General features: G+C 35.2%; 1 protein-coding gene across 1 annotated transcript; it reads left to right on the forward strand.

Annotated features, from left to right (window-relative positions):
• The first annotated feature begins 237 nt into the window (after nt 1-237).
• CEP76 (centrosomal protein 76) lies at nt 238-23993 on the forward strand. The gene is made up of 12 exons (XM_036743242.1): nt 238-517; nt 1992-2144; nt 3372-3450; nt 4011-4235; nt 5569-5754; nt 10462-10559; nt 12019-12147; nt 13267-13455; nt 15399-15565; nt 17067-17400; nt 18349-18566; nt 21205-23993. The coding sequence occupies exons 1-12, from the start codon at nt 455-457 to the stop codon at nt 21341-21343; spliced, it is 1980 nt and encodes a 659-aa protein (XP_036599137.1). The 5' UTR covers nt 238-454; the 3' UTR covers nt 21344-23993.
• Nucleotides 23994-25109: the final 1116 nt, after the last annotated feature.

Consider the following 25109-nt stretch of genomic DNA (forward strand, 5'->3'; position numbering starts at 1 on the left):
CGGCGCCGGTCCGGAGCCGGACCTTCCGAGCCAAACGCCTGTCTCGCTGGTGGCCAGATCTTGTACTGGTGGGGAGAGGACCGCATCAGGGGAGGTGGATGGCGGAGGTGGGGAAACTGAGGAAAGCCATGTGGGGAGGAGGGATTGGAAGAAGACGGCGCGCGCGAAAGGCAGGCAGGCAGGAATCAGGCAGTTCGGCGGGCACCCTCGCACCCTTGGTCTCCCCTGCAGTTTGAAAGCAGTTGCCGGCCCACAGCTGTCGCCTGGGTTGCGGTCCTGGTTCCCGCCCACAGTGGGAGCTTACGCGGGCCGGGCAGTCTGCGCGGGGAGGTGGCGCGCGGCCTTCCCCGGGTCCCGGAATAGCGTAAAATATCTCTGGGCGCTGCGGGCGGGTCGTTTGAAGCTCCCGGAGGGAAGGGGAGGGGAAGTGGCGGTGGAGCCGCCGGGCTTCACCATGTCCCTGCCGCCGGAGAAAGCGTCTGAGCTCAAGCAGCTCATTCACCAGCAGCTCAACAAGGTGAGGGCAGCGGCCCGGGGCGCGGGGCCTGCGCGCTTGGCCTGTTGCGGGGTCCGGCATCCCGGGGCAGGCTGAGGAAACAGCCACCTTCGCCCGCTTCCCGGCGGGGCTCGTCCCGGGCCCGGCCAAGGGCTCTTCCCTGGCCTCTTAAGGAAAGGTCTGCTCCGGGAGAGGACGTTGGGACGGTTGGCGATTAGACCTCGGGAGGAACCAGAATCCTCAAGGCAGCGGGAGCTGTCCAGGGCAGGACTGCGAGCCCCGGGGAAGCGCCCCCGGGCTGCGGAGGGTCCGGGGTTTAGGGAGAATGCTGGAAGGGACGTGTCAAGCCTGGCCTGGGTTTGCTCCCAGGATCTGAAGGGGATCCGGTCACTCATGTTTATTGTGCAGAAGTGCCCATTTCTATATTTCGATAACTGTAAGAAACTACAGAAGCAGGCGTAATTGCATATCTAATAGATGGTAACTTTTCGGGCCAACATTAAGTACATATACGTAAATTATGCATGTATATTCGTATATATGTAGAGGGTGTCCCAAAAGTCAGAATGACTTTTGGAACTCTTACTTTGTGTATGTGCGTGCGCACATACACATACGTACGTGCCTGTACACAAACACAGAACCAGTTTTTATTGGTCCTTAATTTTCTGCAAGTAGTTGTATAGAGTCATAGTGTTAATATGGAAAGGCCAAGGTAGATACACATATAAGCATACACATATAATGTGCATATGTGCATATGTATATATGTACATACTTGCATTATGTGATTGATGTTTTTCGGTATACTTTTGGGTGTCTCTTGTAGATAGAGACCAACGCGTACTTAAAACAGCATCAGATCTATATGGTCATGCTGCAGAAGTTTTGCATTTATTTGCACTTGTTGAAAGCTGGAATGAGCAGTGCAGTGTAGAGATAAGGGATGAAAACCAGAACTTGAAAGCATCTGCCATCTGGTCAGAGAGATTAAGGGAGAGATGCAGCAGTTTGGGCGGGTGGGAGACAAAGAGGAAAAGAGGTAAAGAGATTGCTTGAGGATACTGCCTTGGCACCAAATGAACAATTTGGTGTTTAAGATGCTGAGAGTCAAAAGAAAGAATATGTTTTGATTTGCTGAATACTAGTGGGGAAATTGTGATGAAGGTTCCAAGTAGTAAAAGATAGTAAATATTTCCATTAATTGGTATTGAACTTTAAGTTGTTAAAAAGTAAATGATAGTCAGTTTTTAGCTTTTTTTTTTTTTTACCAAATTTTACGTAGCCTTCTATTTATAATTAATGTGGAAAGGCTAAGATTCAAACTTAGGTGATTATTCTATATTGTTCCAGTTATTTTTGCTTTACTGCTGTATATCCCTTTATAAAACCAAATTTGTTTGTTAGTAATGTTTAACTATCATAATACCTATTGAAAATTTGTTGGTTGCTATATAGAAGGGGAAAAAAATGTAATATTAAGTTCTCTATGTAGATGGATGTCCATGGCAGGATAAGAGAAGTCCTTGCTGAAACTATACGAGAAGAATTGGCACCTGAGCAACAACTTTCAACGGAAGATTTAATAAAAGCTCTTAGACGCCGAGGAATTGTAGATGATGTCATGAAGGAGCTCACTTTTGTTACTGTAAGTAATCTTTTAGAAACAAATCTATAAATACAATGGAACCTCACTGTAACACTGGACCCAAGATTCATGTTGAGGAGATGCTTTATAGGTAAAACCACCCTAAAATAGGTCTTAGCATTTTATTAACTAAACATCCTTTGTTTAGATAATACCTACCTAGAATGAATTCTGCTTTATGGTAAATAGTATTTTAGTGTGGTTCCACAGTATTGCTATTGGGTAAGAAAATCCCCATCTCCCAAAGTGATACAACTTTTTCTTGTTATTCTTCAGACATATTTATTAAATGGTTGTGTTTTAGGCAAATTAATTTAGCATCTCATCCTGAAACAATTATTATACTTTTGTTCTGTTATTTCTTTGGCTCACGCACTCACCTAACTTGCTATTTTAATAAAATTATAACTTAATTTCTCATCAGAGACAAGCCTTCTCTGAATTCTTATATCTTTAGACTTGAACCTATTTCTAACTTAGCCTGACCACCACAAATTTTTCATTTTGATTCTAAAATGACTTTACAAACTTTGTAGACCAAAGGTCAAGCTATAGTCTACTTTTCAAATAAGTTTAGCTGTTGACATAAAATTCCCTTTTATGAAACAGTCTTAGTAACTAAAAATAAAGCTGTTCATTTCTTTAAGTAAAAGTAATTCAGGAACTGCTTTAACACTATAAAATCAATTGGCAAAAATAGGTCATTTAGTGATATAACAACTCCCAAAGCAATAGTGATGGTGACCAGACCTCTTTTGTAAAAATAAGACATAAAATGAGAAACTGTGACCTAAATTATCTAGTAATGTGTTGTAAGAATTGAGATGATCTTGATAATACACCAGAGACTAAGCACTTTAATACAGCTTACTTTTTTGGTGACTGAGACTCATGAACCCATTTGTTGTAATTAACCTAGTAACAGTTCCTACTGCATAATTGTCACTACCTCATTAAAACTAGTTCATAGTGGGAAAGGTATCAAAATTCTGTTTGTAAGGTGGATAAAATTTAAATTTTATTCCAGAACTTTAAGAACTTAATCATTATCCTGGTTCATGAATAAACTAGGTTTTTAGACCCTTGTACATTAGTCTTAGCATGTTATTTTTATAGTAGGTTTTTATACTGTTGAAGTACAAGATTCCTTTCGATCCCTTAAACCTCAATCGTTGGAGTTTTCTTATATAATAATGACTTTATTTCTGTGTTTTTCTGCCTTTCTAGGACCTAGCTGATGGAGAACTGACTTCCTCTCCAAAACCATCTAATTTTAATGATAAGCAGTCAACCCTATTGAAAAAAAGTGTGTATTTTAATCTTAATGTTAATTTAGTTGCTGTTAGATATTTATGCATTATAGTATACTTTTTTTGATAGTACACATTTGAAAACATGTTAAAATTTCATTTACAACAAAAATAAACTTTGTAGGGGGGCAGTATCCAATTTTATGAAACAAAGTCAATAGATTCTTTTTCATGTGTCATGATACTACATTTTATATCAGGTGTGCAACCTGCTTTTAAAAGTAATATCTATACATGATTTTAAATACATTTGTCTATCCCAGATAATTGTCGAGGGGAGAGTTGGTGGTTTGATGAAACTTAAAATGTCAAACAAGCACCTTAAAAAACATTAGGTAGCCCAAAATCTGAATCTAGCTCCTTCTTTGAGCCAGAACAGTAGAAAAAGGTCACCTACTTCCATGTGATCTTTACTTCTGATGAGCAAATGACTCTTAAAAATTATTTTTATGTGTCTTTTAGTTTTATTCCTATCAATTTAATTTTTCCTATTGTTTTAATCACATTCCTTAAAATATTCTGGCAGTTTCCTCATATATATTGCTACACTTTACAGCTAATATTGATCCAACACGGAGGTATCTTTACCTTCAGGTTTTGGGTGGAAAAGCTTTCTTGGAACATCTACAAGAACCTGATCCTTTACCTGGACAAATTTGTTCTACCTTCACTTTATGTTTACACTTTCGAAACCAACGTTTCCGCTCTAAACCTGTCCCATGTGCCTGTGAACCAGATTTTCATGATGGCTTTTTGCTTGAAGTACACAGAGAAAGCTTAGGTAAGAAGTCGAGTGTATTAGCTCAGTTAATCTTAATTTATTTTGCATGTTAGTATATTTTTAATATGTATAATATATAAAATTAAACAAATGGATTTTTGCTACGAGGGAAAATTTACAATGCTCACACCTCCATTTTCTTCATTTTTGCTCCCTCATTGTGTCCCTGCCCTTTTCAGTTTTGGCAGTCTTTTTATATCAGTGTTCCACTTAACTATTTCTCTTTTGTGCCAGCTGTTACCCACTTTGTCTAATCTCTTCTTTCATCTTTTGTCTCAGATTTTTCTTGGCAGTTTGTAGTGATTATGTTTACTATGTAATTAATGGTGGGTGGCTAGATTTCTGGAATCATTAAGATAAATGGGTATTTTAAGTATACTTTGTAGTCTTGAAGTTATGGTAATGGAATCTTTGATTTTACTTTGTGCCAGAGGTTCTTAACTTGTGGTCCATGAACTTTTTTTTTTTATTTCTTTTGTATTTTATTTTATTCATTTGAAAATGTTCTGAAGAAGAATCCATAGGGTTTACTAGATTGCCAAAGGCGGCCATGACAAAAAGGCTAAGAACCTTTTCTTTAATATTATGTACTTTTTTCCATTATCATTTTTACAAACTTTTTTTACTTTGACTATACAATATCTTTTATAGTATACCTGAAAAATAAGTAAACCATATTAATGTGTCCTTGTGTAATAGAGAATTCTAATATTAATTTAAAACTGAAACTATATTTTTTCCATAAGAAATATACTTCATTATCATTTAATTGAACTTTTTTTTTTTTGCTAAATCCAGAGTGATGAATTTTTCATTTTGGCTTAGATGAATTACTTTTGCTTATTTATGGATTATTTTTGGTATATTTGAAAGGTTTTTGCCTCTGTTGAAATTTTGAACAGTACTTGCAGAATATGTAGCAACCAATATTATTTACATAGTATAATACAGTCTCTTCAGGACTCTTCTAACAATACCAACTACTAAGAACTCCATGAGATAATGTTTTCTCATTTTTAAAAGAGATATACAACTTGTTTAATATCTAGTGCCTGAATCACTTGTCCCAGTTTGACCCATACTTCTTATAAGATAAAACTATAATTATGCTTTGCTATTATAAATAAAATTTTAAATTTATATAAAAATATAACTGAAGAGAACTGAAGATTAGAGATTTCTGTGTTTTTGTCATTGAATGCATTTTCCCTTGAAAACAGCATAAAATCTTATTTGATTTTGTCTTAGTGGATACGCTATTTGATGAAAGTATTAATGCTAATGTGATGATACATAACATTTATATCACTTTCTCTTGGTTTGATATTACTAGGTGATGGAACTAGAATGGCTGATGCAACAACAATGTTATCAATATGTGATCCTGTACATATGGTTCTAATAAAAACTGATATATTTGGAGAGACCTCTTTAGTAGCATCCTACTTTTTGGAATGGCGATCAGTCCTTGGCTCAGATAATGGAATGACCAATATTGCTGTGGAACTTCTAGGTGTAGGTATGATGATTAGAAATCAAGGTTATAAGGAGTTTTTTTCTTTTTGAAAATCGATTGCTATTAATATCTTTTATCGCCATCTAAATTTTCCCTATATTCCTTTACTTTACCTTCTCTCAGAGTCATCTGTTACAACAAAGAACCAAAAAAAGAAGGTAAAAAGAAAAAAAACCTCAGCAAAAATAATAAATACATTAAATAAGTTGTTGTTCTATGCATTGATCTATACCCCTGGCCCTCTACTTCTTCAAAGGTGTGAGGGCAGCTGTCTTCTCATATTTCATCTTTGGAGCCACTTTTCCCCCAATTAGATTCTCATATCCTATTACAGGAAAATATCCGGAGGGAATATGAGCTTGCCCTTTCATACTCAATCTGGCTTATTATAAATTTTCCTCTACAATGAACATAGAAATGTTGGATAATTTCTTCCAGAGTTTGAAAAATAAATGAATAAAAAAATTTTGTCTGCCTTCTAATAAAAAAACTCCAATATTTTATGTGTAAGTTAGAATGCTGTTATTTCAGTATTGAGCTTATTGAGCAATAGCCAAATTTAGCATGGTATTTGGTAACAAAACTTATTCCAAAAGACTAAACTCCCAGTAATTTAGGCATCATTGATAGAAGTAATGCAAGTTTGGAAATTTTTATATCAAATTAAGTTTTATTAATTAAATTTATTTAATTTATTCCATTTATTTATTTGGATCAAATTTATTGATTTAATTAATTGATTAAATTAATCAAATTAAAGTTTATCAAATTAAAAGTTAGAGATAGTTGCTTTGTTTAAATATTTTCATTGTCTGATACAGAACTCTGAATACTAAAATTAGTAGCCTTTTCAAGGTAACTGATAATTTCTTTTTTTTTTCTTTTTCATTTTTTAAGCATATTTTTAAAAATTTATTTAATATATTAAGTTTTCAGCATTGATTTTCACAAGAGTTTGAATTATGAATTTTCTCCCTATTTCTACCCTCCTGCCCACTCCAAGATGCATATATTCTGGTTGCCCCATTCCCCAGTCAGCCTTCCCTTCTGTCACCCCACTCCCTGCCATCCCCTTTTCCCTTATTTTCTTGTAGGGCAAGATAAATTTCTATGCCCCATTGCCTGTGTATCTCATTTCCTAGTTGCATACAAAAACTTTTTTTTTTTTTGAACATCTGTTTTTAAAACTTTGAGTTCCAAATTCTCTCCACTCTTCTCTCCGCACCTACCCTCCCTAAGAAGGCAAGCAATTCAACATAGGCCACATGTGTATCATTATGTAAAACCCTTCCGCAATACTCATGTTCTGAAAGACTTAACTATATTTTGCTCCTTCCTAACCTATCCCCCTTTATTGAATTTTCTCCCTTGACCCTGTCCCTTTTTGAAAGTGTTTGTTTTTGATTACCTCCTCCCCCATCTGCCCTCCCTTCTATCATCCCCCCTTTTTTATCTTCTTCCTCCTTTCCTGTGGGGTAAGAAACCCAATTGAGTGTGTATGGTATTCTCTCCTCAGGTCAAATCTGATGAGAGCAAGATTCACTCATTCCCCCTCACCTGCCCCCTCTTCCCTTCCTACAGAACTGCTTTTTCTTGCCACTTTTATGTGAGATAATTTACCCCATTCTATCTCTCCCTTTCTCCCTCCCTCAATATATTCCTCTCTCATACCTTAATTTTATTTTTTTAGATATCATCGCTTCATATTCAACTCACCCTGTGCCCTCTGTCTATATATATACATACACACACACACACACACACACACACACACATACACATATACACATATATGTATATTCCCTTCAGCTTCCCTAATAGTGAGGTCTCATGAATCATTCACATCATCTTTCCACGTAGGAATGTAAACAAAACAGTTCAACTTTAGTAAGTCCCTTGTGATTTCTCTTTCTTGTTTACCTTTTCATGCTTCTCTTGATTCTTGTGTTTGAAAGTCACATTTTCCATTCAACTCTGGTCTTTTCACTGAGAAAGCTTGAAACTCCTATTTTATTGAAAGTCCATCTTTTGCCTTGGAGCATGATACTCAGTTTTGCTGGGTAGGTGATTCTAGGTTTTAATCCTAGCTCCATTGACCTCCGGAATATCATATTCCAAGCCCTTCAGTCCCTTAATGTTGAAGCTGCTAGATCTTGTGTTATTCTGATTGTGTTTCCACATTACTCAAATTGTTTCCTTCTGGCTGCTTGCAGTATTTTCTCCTTGATCTGGGAGCTCTGGAATTTGGTGACAATATTCCCAGGAGTTTTCTTTTTGGGACATTTTTCAGGAGGTGATCAGTGGATTCTTTCAATTTCTTTGACTTTGTTGACTTCTTCTGGCTGTATGTTTTGGTCTTCTTTGTCACCAAAGAAAGATTCCAGAGTCTTAATCTCAATCTGAGTCTGTTTTTGCTGCCTGGCCATGTTCCCAGCCAACTACTTGACCCTTGAGCTTTTTGTCAGGGTATGACTGCTTGTAGAGTAGAGAGTACTTTGTCCCAAGCTTGAGGGGCTGCACTGCTGTTTTCAGAGCTACTTCTACACAGCCAGCTCTGCCACACCAGCACTCCTCCTCCCCCAAGAACTGCCAACCCAGACTGGACTCAGATCTTAAGCAGGCTCTGCACTCCAGCTCTCATCTGCCACTTAATTCCTCCCACCGGGTGGGCCTGGGGCGGGAAGCAACTACAACTGTAGCTCCATAGCTGCACCTCCCCTGCTGCCCTGGGGTGGTGTTTGAACCATGAACTCCTTTACTCTGTCCCTGCAGCTCTTCCCACTAACCTTCTCTGTTGTCTTTGGTGTTTGTGGGTTGAGAAGTCTGGTAACTGCCACAGCTCACTGATTCAGGACGCTAGGGCCTGTTCCACCTGGCTCCCGGTCTGGTTGGTCTGGGTGCGGCTCACGCTGAACTCTGCTCTGCTCAGCTCCGTGCAAGATAGACCTTTCCCAGCGAACATCCAGGCTGTCCTGGGCTGGAGCCCTGCTTCCCTCTGCTATTTTGTGGGTTCTGCAGTTCTAGAATTTGTTCAGAACCATTTTTATAGTTTTTTGGAGGGATGTGGAGGAGAGCTCACAGCAAGTCCCTGCTTTCCAGCCCATAACTGATAAGTTCTAAGAATTCCCATAATATGCTTCAACTTTGGGGTTTCATAAATTATGCGTTAAAGAACTTTCACATTTATAATTATCTTATATGATACAGATCTATGGTGAATTAATTTTTTTTAAATGTAAGTCATTTTAGAATTACTATCATTTATATTCCTTTATTTTATATTTGTATGTGCTCTAACAAAACTGCATGTAGACATGTTTTTACAAATTTAAACTTTTTGCTAATTTAGATTGGATTTCTCACATTTATTTTAAGGTGATGTACTGAAGTCTTTTGGTCTATACATTACTGGTCAACATTAGTGATTGTTAATGTTCACTGAAATCATCTGGGTAGCAGAACCAGTAAATCATGTTGTAAATCTCCTCCCCACCTTTCTTTATCAATAATACAATAAATTAGTGAATATCCAAATTTTAGACAACTGGAAATTTTTAAAAGCTTTTATTTTTGGCATTCTATTTTTAGATGAGCCAAACTATAAACAAATAAGATAATGTTTGAAATTTTTTAAAAAATTACCTCCAAGGGATTTCCTTATACGTTGAGTCCAATCTCTTATGTCTTGTGGAAATGTAACATTGTTTACTGATGGTTGACATTCATAATGGCAACCCTAGAACACTCCAAGATTCAGATTTGTTGCCATCTGAGGCATTATGCTTATTGGGGTGTGAAGTATTTAGTCTTCTAAATCTTTGAAAAAGTGGCAATCTAATCGGTTTGTTCAATTAAGCAAAATCCTGCATATCAGCTTTATTGTTGGAAATGCTAGATTTGATGCCAAATTTTGGTACTCGTTTGGCCTTTGGTAAATCACTTCAGTATTTGTTTCATCCTCTGGAAAGTGAAAATGAAACACCTTCCCTGACTGCCCCATAGAGTTAAAAAGGTCAAGTGAACTAAAGCTCATGAAAGTACTTGGTTAAACTATGAGCACAATCCAAATGGTGGCCAACACACTAGAGAGGAATAAGTATTGACTTTGGAGTTAGAGGACCTGTGTCTGACTTTCGGCTAGGTATTTCCCCTCACTGAGCTTCAATTTCTTCATCTCTAAAATGAGAGGGTTGGATTAAATAACCTCTTAGATCCCTTTTAACTCTAAATCTATGATCCTGGTAAATGTAAAGATAATATTATTTAACTGTCCTAGGCAAATGGGCATATGCTGTACATGCGAAATTAGTAGTAAAAGATTTCTTTTGCCATTAGTTCAAGCTAATATTCAAATTTTAATATTAATATTAATATTGTTTCAAATTTTTTAAAGCTAAATTTATACTAGTACAATTTATTTTGTACTTATTTCCAAGACCACCATAGTACTATATGTAATTTTGCACATATTTTGAATACCCTGTCATTACCTGGCTCAGTCCCTCAAGTTGATGGATTAAAACCTTAAATAAAATTTAAAAATACAGCAATGTTAAATTTGTTACTTTGATTCACTATAGAATATGAATGGTAAACTTTCTTTTTTTCACATAAATGTTAGGTAGTCTAAATTCTATTTGAGGGAAACATTTCTTATCTAGAATTTATGTGATCTTAAAACCTCTAAAGTTCTAATATTTACATTTGTAGGTACAGAATCAAAAGTTTCTGTTGGAATTTTAAATGTAAAACTTGAGGTGTATCCACAACTTAATCAAACATTGTCCCAAGAAATAGTAAATACTCAGGTAAGTAATTCTGAATTTTTTCATCGTGGCACTCCCTTTTATAATAACATGTTTGCCTATTCACGTTTGTTATTAAACTTTTATGGTCTACCTTTCTGTAGTACATAGAGATGTTCTAGGGGGATACAAAGGATGTGAACCCTGCTCTAGAGCTTCTATTCTTCTGGGGAGACTAAATGTGTGTGTGTGTGTGTGTGTGTGTGTGTGTGTGTGTGTGTGTGTGTGTGTAAGCATGTGAGAGAGAGAGAGGAATGAGATAAGAATTACAAGTGGTAGATGAAATTGAATACATAAATTCTGAGGGGATATGGAATAAAAATGTGATTAGAGTAAGGTGGAATTAAATCAGAGAAAAATGAAAAACTGTCTTTCAGTACAATACATCCTATTCCTAAGGTGTATCAATAGTGCAAAACAAAGTTAATTGGTTAAAATTAGTATAAATCATATTTGGTAGAAAAGCATTCTATTTTTTAAAATCTTGGGAAAAAAAATCAAGTGGAAGGTGCTGTATAGTTTTGGGTCCATTACTATGGTGGAGAAAAAAAATGAAGTTTGGGTCTGGAAGAGAAACCTGATTCCTTTGTTTGCATAGTACATAAGCAGTATTTTATATTGTAGCCATATGCTACAATTTTCTCTCCCGTTTCCTTATATGGATTTGTACAAAGCAGGCACTAACCATTGATGTTGGGAAGTTATTAATCTCTCATTGTGCAGCTTGTTGTTTTCCAGGGCCTGGAAATGGCACTTTATTTAGAGTTAGAGCACCTGAATTTTAGTTTTGCTAGTAATTTGCTACTACCTCCATGACCTTAGGCAAATCACTGAACTTCTGTGAGCCTAAGGTGCCTTACCTATAGAATAAAGGGGTCCCTTACAATTCTAATTTACATTTTTATAACACAAGTTTAAAATTGAAAAGTCTGAAGTTGATCTATACTTCAGTATCCATAATAGTATCCATTTCATAACTTTTTTTCTGAAAGTTAATTTTATTTTTTTGATAGTTTCAAATGCAAAGCCTTTATTTTCTGATTGAGCAGAAGATAATTTTCTTCCTAAAGATACACCATTCTGGGAGACTATGTATGTGGACTATCACATATTATATATTAATGTGTTGGTTGATTTTACATAACTGCTTTCCTCTTTCTAAAAAACTATTAAAATGAATGGTTCTGGAGGGTTAATCTGGAAATAAATGCAATGTAAAAACAAAAGACATCTAAAAAATTGAAAATAAGCATATTTTAATAATCACCTATAAAGTCGGAAATCAATTTAGAACACATTTTTTAAAGACTTTAAAATATTTATTTTAATTTCTTTGGTATTGTAATTTTTAGCATTTAAAAACCAAGTTTTTTAACGAGTGCGTTATTCAAGTTTAATACTCTGAGGAATGTACATGTAAGAATTTTTTTACACTAACATACTAGGTTATTCTTTATTAAAGCTTGCTTTGGAACGACAGAAAACAGCAGAGAGAGAGCGTTTATTTCTTGTATATGCTAAGCAGTGGTGGAGAGAATATCTGCAAATACGACCTTCTCATAATTCAAGGCTGGTAAAGATTTTTGCACAGGTTTGTGGATTGCATCAAAGTAATTTCTCTGCATATATCCATATCTGCTTTGGTATATATGTTTCATTTAGCAAAGTCATGCAGGGAAAATCAAACTTTGTACCAAGCAAATAGGATAGAATGCCAGTTTCATTTTTTTTTTCTATTTGAGTATCTCCTAGGTGGAAGAATAGGCTGACCAACCTGGTTTATAATTTTTGATCACTTATCTTATAAGACTGGTTTGATTCTTGACCTTTCTAAACTTCCTGTAAATATTTACTTTAAAATAGATAAAAACTAGTTCATTTAATTAGAGAAATCTATTTACTGATACTTGTGAACTTTACAAATACTGCTTTGATAGTTTACAAAATGAATTGGTGCTCTGTGTATACAGGTTAAATCCTGTTGGAACAAGTTACACAATCTTAGTATAGAATAGATTTCTTTTTGATGACACATGATTCTAGGAAGGTCAAATTGTTTTTGTTTTGTTTTCATTCCAAGGGACTATTTAATTGCTTTTTTGTGTATGTAACCTCAAATAGATGTTATTATTTTAGTGTGGTGACTATAGTTAGATTAGCACTGGGTGGGGAGAGACTTGTGGCCTGGAGACCAACCAGTAGGTTATTGCAGTAGTCCAGGCATGAGGTGATAACTGCTTGTACCAGGGTGGTGGCAGTGTCAGAGGAGAGAAAGAGGTATATATGAGAGATGTTAGGAGGGTAGAATTGACAGGACTTGGCAACAAATTGGATATGAGGAGTAAGAGAAAGTGAGGAGTTGAGGATAACTATGTTGTGAGCCTAGATGACTGGTAGGGTGGTGGTGCCCTCAACAGTAATAGGGAAGTTAGGAAGAGGGGTGGGTTGCTCCCCCACCCCAATAGAGTATGAATTCCTTGAGGGCAGGGGCTGTTTTATTTTTACCCTTGTATTCCCTGTACCTTGCATGGTACCTGGCATATAATAAGTGCTTAATAAATGCTTGTTGAATCTATACAAATAGCATTGAAATTTAATTTCTAAAGAAATTTAAGTTTATTTTTCTTGTTCATCTTATCCTGTATAGCTTATTCTAAAGAAAGTGATAAAGTTGAGTGGAAATTAATTATAAATGCTACCTTATTTTCAGGATGAAAATGGGATAAATAGACCAGTGTGCTCTTATGTCAGACCTCTTCGGGCTGGACGGCTCCTGGATACTCCAAGGCAAGCAGCAAGATTTGTTAATGTCCTTGGTTATGAAAGAGCCTCTGTTATTGGAGGAGGAGGTAAACACGAACAGTGGTGCACTCTACTGGCCTTTCTCTGTAGAAACAAGGTATAGGATTATTACAGCAGTCCGTTATAGTTATTCTGAACTTGTTTACATTTTTACCCCTCAAAATGTTTAGATAACAATATAAACATTAAATCATTATTCAAAATCCTAACCTATCACTTATACCATGGCGGAGTAGGGAGGGAATACCCTTAAAAGTCAAAGAAGAAAAATAATGACAAGACTGACTAATGAAAGCCAATGAGTCACCAAAAATAAATAGTTAAGGAAGGAAAGTAGAAATAGTAACATCTTGGATTTATACAGCAGTCTGTTTCTTTAACTAAGTCATTATATTTCTGTTTCTCTTAATGTGAACCATGTAAAATAGGTAGAGACAGCTAGCATTTACCTCATTTTAAAAGACATAAATACGGATATGTTGTGGTAGGACTCAGACTAAAACCCTAGTCTCTTTATCCTACTTGTGTTCCATTTGCCTGGGCAGTAAATTAAAAGGAAGATTTGATGGCTTTAAAATAAATGGGGAAAATGCAAATATCTTGGAATTATAACATTTAAAAATTCAAAATTTTAGTAATTTTTAGTAATTTAACTTAGAGATATTATTAAACTTTTTCTTGATCTTCTGTGTTCCATAAATATCTTTAAAAGTAGTGATAGGCAAGTAGAGGTACTTTCTAGTATTCACATTATTGGAACAATGTCAATACAAGCAATAGAGATTTTCAACACAATCTTATTTTGATTTAACCTCTCTTAGAAATTATGTATGTGCATATATGTGCATATATATGTATGAGAAATATATATATATATGAGAAATATATATATATATGTATTCAAAGATATGTAATGGATCTCTAGCAGAAGTGAAAGACAATGCACTGGTTAAAAGAGATTGGATTGATTTTTCAAGTGGGATGTTGTGTCTAAAAGCATTTGGAAAAGTACATCTGATCAGTCATCTAAAATTTTTTAAAAGTCTTATTTTGTTGCCCTTTCTGTGTTCTAGAAAAATCAAACATAAATATTATTTATTTTTAAGAAAAGTTATGGGTTTGGGACGACCCTGCATTACAGCTCATTTAAGTTGTCCAATATTTTAGATAATCATACAGTGATTCCTTTTATAAAGCAAAGAATCAATTTCTCCTTTACCTGATTAGTAAATTTAGTAATTTACCTGTTTAGGTCATCTCAGTGGGGAGGTATGTGTAGATTTTGAGGTTTTATATTGGAAAAGAAATTTTAGAAATGAGTTTGTAATTAAAGGTGTCATATTCAACTCAGTTGTAGAACTAAAAATGTAAACACTTTAGAGTAGTGGTAATATTACCCTAATATTAGGGCAGTAGCATAAAGGACAAAATTTTATTACTTAAAACCCTGTAGATGGGTTGCCATGTGATAAACCTATCACAAATTACTAACTTTCCTTTTAGTCTCAATTGATAATTACTTTGAAGAATTAATTTTCCTTTTGATCTAAATATAGTTTTGCTAAAAATGCATAAAGAGATCAAATTAGGGTTCATGTTAAGTGCCCTTTTAACACCTAGATAATAAAGTAGTTGTCAAAGGAGTTAATGCCTTGAGCTGTATAAATGGAAAATAGCAAACTTTATTTGACAGAAAATGAACTTCAGTGACTTATCAAAGGTAACAGACAAAATCTCTGATGCTTCTAAGATTCAGAATTTCCAACTCCTTGGTTTCCAAGTTCAAAATATTACTTGTAAAAATAGAATTGCACATTAGGAGAATTGTTGCTTTGTGAACCTTAAGTTTATAGCAGAATTTGTATTTGACCCTAAAACTGCTGATTATTTTTTAACTTCTTAGACATTTTATCACCTTGACTCTGACTTTTTGGGCTCATTAGAAGCAAAGAAGCTTATTTATAGGTCTCTGTTTTGTATTTTTTATGTATGCTGGAAAACAATTGATAAATATTTTAATGCACCTTCTTCATTTCCTAGGGTGACTGTGAAGACCATGCTAACCTTTTGTGCAGCCTTCTCCTTGGATATGGATTAGAAGCCTTTGTTTGTGTAGGGACAAAAGCTAAAGGAGTCCCTCATGCCTGGGTCATGACATGTGGGACTGATGGCACCATTACTTTTTGGGAAAGTTTAACAGGGCATAGGTCAGTAAACTTAATTTTTAAAAATTGATTAGACAGAGGCGGCTAGGTGGCCCAGTGGATAGAGCACTGGGCCTGGAGTCAGGAGGATCTGAGTTCAAATCTGGCCTCAGACACTTGACACTTACTGGCTGTGTGACCCTGGGCAAGTCACTTAACCCCGATTGCCTGGCCTCTCCCCCACAAAAATATTCATCAAAGATTACTGTATTTTCAATATAACTTCAGTGTTCATGTTGACATGTGATTTGAACTGTCTATGGTAGAGTAATTTTAAGTTTCTAGTCTTTATATGGTCATGTAAATATTTCAATTAAGGCAGCTATGTAAATGAATAACAAGAAACTTTTGACCTATAAAAGTTTGGTTTTTTTAAACAGATCACTATCTTATTTAGGTACACTCATAGTAAAATTAAACCAACATTTCAGCTTATTTGACATAAATTGTTACTATAAACAAGTTTACTACCAACTATTCCTAAGGTTGGATAGAAATTGGATTTTTAAGTTACAGTAAAAAAGTATGATATGAAGAAGAGTGTCAGTCACATGAAACTGTACTTATCTTTAGAAAAGCTTATATGCCACTTTTGAGGTGAATGATTTTAATTAGGACAGCTATGTGGTACGGTGGATGGAACTCCAGGTCTAAAGTTAGGAAGACTCATCTTGATGAGTTCCAATCCAGCTGCATTCACTTGCTTGCAGTGTGACCCTGGGCAAGTCACTTAACCCTGTCTGCCTCAGTTTCCTCATCTGTAAAATGAGCTGAAGAAGGAAATGGCAAACCACCACAGTATCTTTGTCAAGAAAACCCAAAATGGGGTTTCTGACCATGGTCAAGCTACAGTTTCTCTGATCCTAAGTTTCCTCATGTGTATAATAGGAATAATATTACTTGTGATGATAATTGTGATAATGCCTACCTCAGAGAATTTGTGATTACAGTAAGTTAAAGTGTCATATAAATGTAAGTTTTTTGTCTTAAAAAAAAAGCCATAGTGTTTTTCTTGGTATAGCTGCCTTATTTTAGTTGTTCACTAAGTGTGCTTAGTTTGACTTGCAAACTTAACCACAGTATTGGTTCAAAATAAGCAGCTCTCCTGAAAGGAGTTCTCTGAAGAGCAAAGAAAATAAAATGTATTGCATGCATGTATATATGTGTGTAAATACATATGACGGAATCCATATCTAGAAAAAAAATAACAGTGATTGTACTCAGGTTTCATAAAAATCCGTATTTAGCTCTCAACATAGACCAGTATGATACTTTCTTGAGTAAACTAAATCTTTTGTGCTGGCCATAAATTCACAAGCGGTCTTATTCAAGTGAAGTGAGTGATTGAATTATGCAAATGTACAAAAAAGAAAAACAAATAAGTGACCAGCACTGGGGAGCAGCTCTGTCCTTCAGTAGTAGCTGAATGTTTTTGTATCGTTAAAATGCCATATCATTAGTTTAAAAAATCTTTAATGTTAAAGTGCATCATTTTTATCTTCAGGTATATCCATAAGCCCATCAATCCTGATGATCCTCCAGCTGTTGAACAGCCCAAACCACTCTACCCGTATCGAACTATAGGGTGTGTTTTCAATCATCAGATGTTTTTGGGAAACTGCCAACCTTCTGACTCAGTAGAACTTTGTGTATTTGATCTGAATGATGAGTCCAAATGGAAACCCATGAGCGAAGAAGCAATCAAATCGGTTTGTGCTCCTGGTGCCACAACTTCGCTTCCTCCCTTTCCCCCACTTTGTGCTTCAGTGATTGATTCTTCAGTAACAAGTAACGAAATTGAGATGCAACTGAGATTGCTGGTGTCAGAACACAGGCAGGTAAGTATTTTGAAAACTTAAATATCATAGATTTTTAAAAAGCAGCTACTAGCGGTCAGTGACCAAAATATTAAGACTTTTGTCAGTGACTTTGTAGCTAGGGGTGGAAATTTAAAAAAAAATTTTCTGGAATATCAATAATTCATTAATTCTGAAGGCAAAATTTACTATACTTGTCTTCAGCATCACAGTAGAGATGATTAATCTTCTTTTACTTCAAGCAAATACTGGGAATTTGAAACTTTATTTTCATAGGTTTTCCCTAATGTAGTTTAGAAACTATAAAATCAGATTCAGTTGTCATAAATTGTGTAAAGTTTTTTAAAATGTAGGTTTTTTGAAGTACTATTTTCTTAAGTTTTTTTTTTTCTGCTTCTCATTGACACATAATGTGAAACACTTTATGCCTTGAGAGGACGTACAAAACTGAGATGGAATCACAGAATTTAAAGCCAAAAGAGATCTCAGAAGTCATCTAGTCTATCCAATTCAGTTTTTCTTAGTAAACAACCTGAGACCCAGAGAGATTAGCTGAGTGGAACAGGCTAATTAATGGCAGAGCTGGGATTGGAATCCTATTCTCCTGATTAGTAAGCTAATTCTTGTTCCACTAAAATTATGTCACTAGTACTCTGTTTTTATATTGGGAATATATTTTGTGGTATTTTCTTAAGTGGATATATATATATATATATATATATATATATATGTGTGTGTATGTGTGTGTGTGTATACACACACACATACACACATATTGCATTCTATCATCTTTTCAGTATGTTTAGATCATTTTAAAAGTAAAACCTCATACCAACAGTTTCCTCTCTGTTATATGGCTTTGTAATACCTTTCATCAAAACCCTTTGTTGAAATATACCAGATTATATGATTTTCATTATGCTTGATAGATAGAAAAATATGTTCTTCATGGTTTACTTTCTGCTGCAGGATCTTGGCCTCACTACTGTTTGGGAAGACCAGCTGTCCTATCTCTTATCACCAGCTTTGGCATCTTATGAATTTGAGCGCACAACTAGCATATCTGCAGGAAATGAAGAATTTCAGGATGCCATAAGGAGAGCTGTACCTGATGGTCATACATTTAAGGGGTTCCCTATACATTTCGTTTATAGAAATGCAAGACGAGCATTTGCTACATGTCTCCGGTAGGATATTCATAGAATCAGACCTTTAGAGCTAGAGTAGATTATAGAGAACATTTAGCCCAAATCTATTTTAAAGGTACAGCAACTGAATTGAATTCTGGAAATATTACGTGTTACATTCAGAGTCCCACAAAAGTTAGTCTGGGATTTCTCAGGCAGCATGGTACAGTGTAAAGAGCTTTGGAGTGATAAAACCTGAGTTCAAATCCTGTTTCACTTCCCTGGGTAACACTGGGCAAATCATTTAATCTTGCCATTAGTTTCCTCATATGAAATTAATATAAAGCAACACCAACCAAAAACAACAATAATAACTAGTATTTATGGAATGCTTTAGGTTTTGCAAAACATTATTATAGATATCTCATTTTATCTTCACAACAACCCTGAAGAGGGTTGTTATTATTCCCTTTTTACATAAGAGGAAACTGAGGCCAACAGAGGTTAAGTGGCTTGCCCAGGGTCACGCAGCTAGTATGTGTCTGAGGCAAGCTTTGAACTTGGGTCTTTCTGACTCCAGGCCCAGCATGCTATCCACTTCTCTTTGCTGCCAGTAAATTAGAAGTATTTTTCATTGATGCAGATCAGTCACCAATTGACAATTTTTTTTCTTACTGGAGAATCAGTCAGTCAGTAATCAATAATTAAGCACCTACTATATGCTGGTCACTGAGCTAGGTACCAAGGATACACAAACAAAGGATGAAACAATTGCCACTCACAAGGAACTTATATCCTAGTCGGGGAGACAGTAATACATATATTAATCTGTGGAATGAATACAGAGCAGTTAAATACGGGATAATTTTGGAAAGAGGGCACTAGCGGTGGAATGTGCTTGAGAAAGGCTTTGTGAAGAAGGTGGTACTTGAGTTGTGTTGTAAGGGAAGAGAAGGATTCTGTGAAGTGAGGAGGAGGAGGGAGGGCATTCCAGGGATTCAGCACAGGTGTGAAGACAGGAGACGAGATAGAACGTCATGTGTGAGGAATGGAGAGAAGGCCTATTTGGTTAGATTGTAGAGTGCAGAAGGTGGAGGAACTCCCATTGAGGCTAAGAAGATAAATGGCAACAGGTTGTAAAGGGCTTTAAAAGCTAAACAGAGATTATATTTTATTCTGCAGGCCCTGAGGAGCCACTGGAGTTGTTGGTTTAGGAGAGTGACATGATCATATCAGTGTTTAAGGAAAATTTCTTTGGCAGCAGTGTGTAGGATAGACGAGTGGAATGAGAATTGAAGCAGGAAGACCATTCTGAAGGCTATTACAATAAGCTATCTACGAAATGATGATTAAAAGAGATGATAGAGGCAGCTAGGTGGTGCAGTGAGTATAGCACTGGCCCTGGAGTCAGGTAGACCTGAGTTCAAATCTGGCCTCAGACACTTGACACACTGACTAGCTATGTGACCTTGGGCAAGTCACTTAACCCCAAATGCCCTTCTTTGCCCCCTCCGAAAAAGAGAGATGATATATGACTTAGCCATTCTCAGCAGTGCAATGATCTAAGATATTTCTGAAGGAATTATGATGAAAAATTTTATCTACCTCCAGAGAAAGAACTGACAGAGTCTGAATGCAGATTGAAGCATACTTTTTAAATTTTCCTTATTATTCTTGGCTTTTGGGTTTTTTTGGTGTTTTCTTTTGCCACCTGGCCAATATGGGAATGTTTTGCACGACTCCACATGTATAATAGATATCAAATTGCTTTTTCAAGGAGGGCGAAAGGGAGGGAATGAATTTGGAACTCAGATTTTTAAAAACAATGTTAAAAATTTTTGTTTACATGTAATTGAGAAAAAAATGTAAGTGCAAGAGAGAGAGATTTTAAGGTTCTGAACTAAGTTGGTAGCTGTATGAGTAGAAAGAAGGGGTCTTTGGTGACAGATATTGTGGAAGTAAGATTTGGCAAGTAATGATTGGATATGTGAAGTGAGGATAATGGAGAGGTCATGAACCTGGGAGACTGGAATGGTAGTGGTGCCTTTGACAAAAATAGTGAAGGTTGAAAAAGGGGTATGTTTTGGGGGGAAAGGCAGTTGGTTACATTTTGGTCATGTTGAGTTACAACTGTCTCCTAAACATTCAGTTTGATATGTCCAAGATTGAAACTCAAGGGAGAAACTGGGGCTGGATATATAGATCAGCACAGACATGATATTGAGCTAATGAGATTGCCAAGTAAGCAAATATAGAGGGAAGAGAAAAGAGGGCCTAGGATAGGACCTTTTGGTACATCTATAATGAGGGTGATATGAATGAAACAGCAAAGGGAACTGAGAAGAAATGATTTTAAGAGGTAGGCAGAAAACCAGGGGAGAGTGGTGTCATGAGATCCTAGAACAGATTATCCAGGTAGAGAGGTCAACAGTATCAAATGCACAGATAAATTGAGAATGCTTTAGACTGAGAAAAGACCATCAGATTTGGTAGTTAAGGCATCCATGTGACCAAAAACATATGGCAGTGGGGTTGTTGGGCTTCATTAACAACCTAGCATATCTTACATTCTAGCATAATATTTAAAACAATCAGAGATCTACAGGTGTTTAAGATACTTAAAAAAAAAGATGCAATGGCATTATTTTCCTTGAGTACTTAACTTTGTTATTAGCATTTTTATTTTGTCTCCGTACAGGTCTCCTTTCTGTGAAGAAATAATCTGTTGCCGAGGTGACCAAGTGCGACTTGCTGTCCGTGTTAGAGTATTTACCTACCCTGAATCTGCTTGTGCTGTCTGGATCATGTTTGCTTGTAAATATCGATCTGTGCTGTGAGAAGAATCGCACTTGTTTTCTTTTGATAGAGACTTGACACTGTACTTCATTAGCCATTCACAGGTGCTTTCTTGTAAAATCATTCTCTGGCTCATATATCACAATTTCAGTTTTGTATATAAACTTAACTAATAATGTTTGCAAATATTGGTGTGTGTATTTAAAAATTAAGGATAAAAGACTTATGTAAACTTGCGTGGGGTGTAGTATAAATTAAGTGTGTATTTTAATAAATACCATATTGTTTACAGATATTCAGTAGTATAAATACATTAGTTTTCTGAAATTGATAATTATTCATCCAAAAGGTATGTCTCTAAGCATATGAGTTGTGGTAAGATCAGTAGGACTACTAAGTTTTACAAGTAAAATTATTTGAATTTTGCAGAGGCAGAAATAATGTAAGTGAATATAACAGCAATATAGCCGAAAACAGGTGAGAAAAGTAGATTTTGATAGATCACTACAGGGTCAGCCAATCACTAGTTCTTTATTTAGTATTTGATCATCCAAAAGACCCTTTGAAGAAAGTGTGAAGGAAAATGACTAGTTAAGCCACATTCTTAAATAAAACAAAACAGATATCACTGAAACAATTGGATTATGTAAATGTCAAGTCTACTTAGTTTAATAAATTGATGGGGCATTAATTGGGGCGAGGGGAATCCTTTGTCAATGACACTGATGAATTCTAGTTTCTATGGAATGTTGTCAGCTCTGTATATATTACCTCCAAAAAATTCACAGCCATCATCTGTACTTGGAAGAGCTCAGTAATTCTCGCCATTTTATCTCATTTCCTTTCCATCTCTAAACCTGTGACATAATATGATACATTTTCAAAAGGCCTAGACTACCTAGCTTAATCATTGTGAGGCATGTGAAAATGAGTGGGTATGATAGATTTAATGCAAACGTTAATTATAATCTCCAGGGAATGTTATTTTACCGCCAGTGATAATACCACATTACATTTCATAATGCTTTACAGTTTTCAAAAGACTTTCACATGTTATTTAATTTGATCCTTAAAATAATCCTGTTAGGTTTTGCAAGACAAGTATTACTTCCCTCCACTTAACAGATGACAAAGTTAGGTAAGCCCAAGGTAAATAGCCAGTAAATTGCAGAGATTGTACTAGAATCCTGGACTACTGACCACTAGTCCTTGTTACCTCCAGATAATCATGATCAAGGAAGGCACTTGAGAAGTTGTGTATACCTTTTTTTAATAGAGTCAGTAAGAATTTGAATGGTGCAAATGATAGGTTTGACTCTTCTTGCTTCTTCTTCCTTAATAGTATTTTATTTTTTTCCAGTTACATGTAAAGATAGTTTTCAACATTCATTTTTGTAAAGTTTTGAATTCCAAATTTTTCTCCCTTCCTCCCTCCTTCCTTTCCCCTTTCCCCAAGACAGTAAGCAATATAATTCAGGTTATACATGTACAATCATGTTAAATATATTTCCACATTTTGACTCTTCTTGTTTGAACATAGTGTTCATTGTCCTGGGCTCAATTCTACTCATTCGTATTTTAATTTCACATATTAATCATCATGTACACTTACGTGATTTACTTGAATAGAGGAAGGAGTATGACAAGGCTATAACCAAAATATTGGAGGTGCCTATCAATCACTGGGGAAGTAGTGCCGCTAAGCCTTTTCAGGTCCATAGTCACTGTATCTGGATGTTTTTACAAAGTTCATCAGAACATAAGTAATATTGAACGTCCTTTTTAACAATTGAAAGGAATTATATCTTTTCAAACTGAAGGAAAATTGCTTTTTTTTTCCTTATTTATACCATTTCTTACCTTCTGCCTACCTCTAGAGATTAATGATTTAAGTTTTAAAGGCATTAAAAACCTAGAATAATCTTATATTTCAAAATTTCTTTTGGTTTTATTTTTGATTATGATAAGGATCATGACTTAATTTGTGCTTTTTAAAAAATGAAGTGTGTAAATACCTCACTATGCCCTTTTTTTTACTGAAAAATTAAATTGAATGTTATTTATGAGAATTGTGAATTGCAGTTTTAGTAAAATGGGATTTAAGAAATTTCTACTATACTACCATATGTGAAAATTAAACTAGGAATAGAATTGTTAAATGAAAATTGCCTATTTGCTTCACACTAACTCATAACAATCAAAAGATTTGCACATAAATTTTGAAACAACTTAATGTTATCTAATTACAATTAGTGCATGCAGAGATGATCTTTCAAGACTAATGCTATCATACCGATGAGCTGTTAGCAATCACAGATTAACAGATAAAAATGAGTAATATAAGTATATGATGATTAAAAGTGTGTCTGCAATTTAAATTCTAGCTTAAGGTAAAATGAATTTGGTTTTTAATGCATTGGAGTAGAATGTTACATGAATGTTAATGTGATTACTACTCATTGCAAAAGCTCATTTGCTTAAAACATTGTACTGGTGCATTCCCAACATGACTGCTGCGTTACTTCTACCTAGTTCTTTTTCTTTTTAAAAATTAAAGATATACTCATCTGCTGTGCTACTAAAATTGTTCTTTTTATTAATCAAAATATTTTTCTAATGCAATATATAGTAATATTTTCCCTTTGATGATCAATAAGTCATTTTAATAAGTATTTGGGCATATAAATACATATGTACATATGTATACCTATTCATATGTGATAAATATTTTTCACCTTAAGGAAAAAGAAATCAGGGAATTCGATTTTTCTTTTCATTCTGTCTTTAAACCAAGCCAAAAAAAAACCTCTTGTTTTAAAATTGTTGAATGATATTCTAAAGTGGAGAATAAGCCAAATAATTCTATTCAGGAGACATTAAGTTCTTACTATGTTCAAGGCATTCAGCATGTTTTTATCATGTTGTAAATGCCCTGTCATAAGAATGGTAAACTATATAACCCAGGAATTTTCAGAAGTATGCACATTGTATTCTCTTCTTCCCAAACAGCTAAGGCTATCCTTGAGACAAGTAAAAGACTGTAGACTTTATATTTGACCTTTTACATTTGAAAAGAATATTGCTGATAGGATTATTCTATGCTAAACTTCCTACCATCAGTAGGAGTTAAATATGAGTTGTTTGTAGTGATTGCTTGCACTGACTCATTCGCACTCTTTGGTTTACCCTATGGTTTGCTGAGCAAGAAAAGTAGCTGCAGTTAGCATGTAATCTGTATTTTGCTGACGCATTTTTTCTGTGTGCCTTTTATAATTGCCAAGGATTTATTAGACCCAAAGTGAACAGAGAAGATTCTATTTCTAACAATCATTTAACTTTATCATTGTAAATAACAACATTACTGTTTGCTACCAAATCATATTTGTAAAATATCTTAAGATCATTAACCAAAGGCTGAATAATTGTAAATCTTTAAAAAAATTTTGTAGGTCCATCACATTTTAAAATTATAAGCTTATTATTAATCATCAGTGAAACCAATTAAACTGGATTTACAACTATTTGTATTTAAATAAATGAATTTACATGCATAAAATGCTGGTAACAATTTGTTAGTCACTCCTTTGGAAGTTTCATCTTTCTTTGTCCATTCTTACTGAATTTTCTTTTTATGTGGTGGTGGTTGATGGGTCCTCTGCTCTTCTAGTTCAGCTTATTAAAAATTCATCTCAGAAAGGCCTTTCCTGATTTCTTTATAGTCCTTTTATGGTTTTTTTTGTTTGTTTTGTTTTTTGGCAGGGCAATTAGGGTTAAGTGACTTGCCCAAGGTCACGCAGCTAGTACATA

Source organism: Trichosurus vulpecula, chromosome 1 (genome assembly GCF_011100635.1).
Source record: "Trichosurus vulpecula isolate mTriVul1 chromosome 1, mTriVul1.pri, whole genome shotgun sequence".
NCBI classification, from domain to species: domain Eukaryota; kingdom Metazoa; phylum Chordata; class Mammalia; order Diprotodontia; family Phalangeridae; genus Trichosurus; species Trichosurus vulpecula.

Coding starts and splice junctions, on each gene's coding strand:
- CEP76 (XM_036743242.1), top strand. CDS start 455: ATGTCCCTGCCGCCGGAGAAAGCGTCTGAGCTCAAGCAGCTCATTCAC. Junction 518..1,991: donor TTCACCAGCAGCTCAACAAG/GTGAGGGCAGCG, acceptor TTCTCTATGTAG/ATGGATGTCCATGGCAGGAT. Junction 5,755..10,461: donor TGTGGAACTTCTAGGTGTAG/GTATGATGATTA, acceptor TTACATTTGTAG/GTACAGAATCAAAAGTTTCT.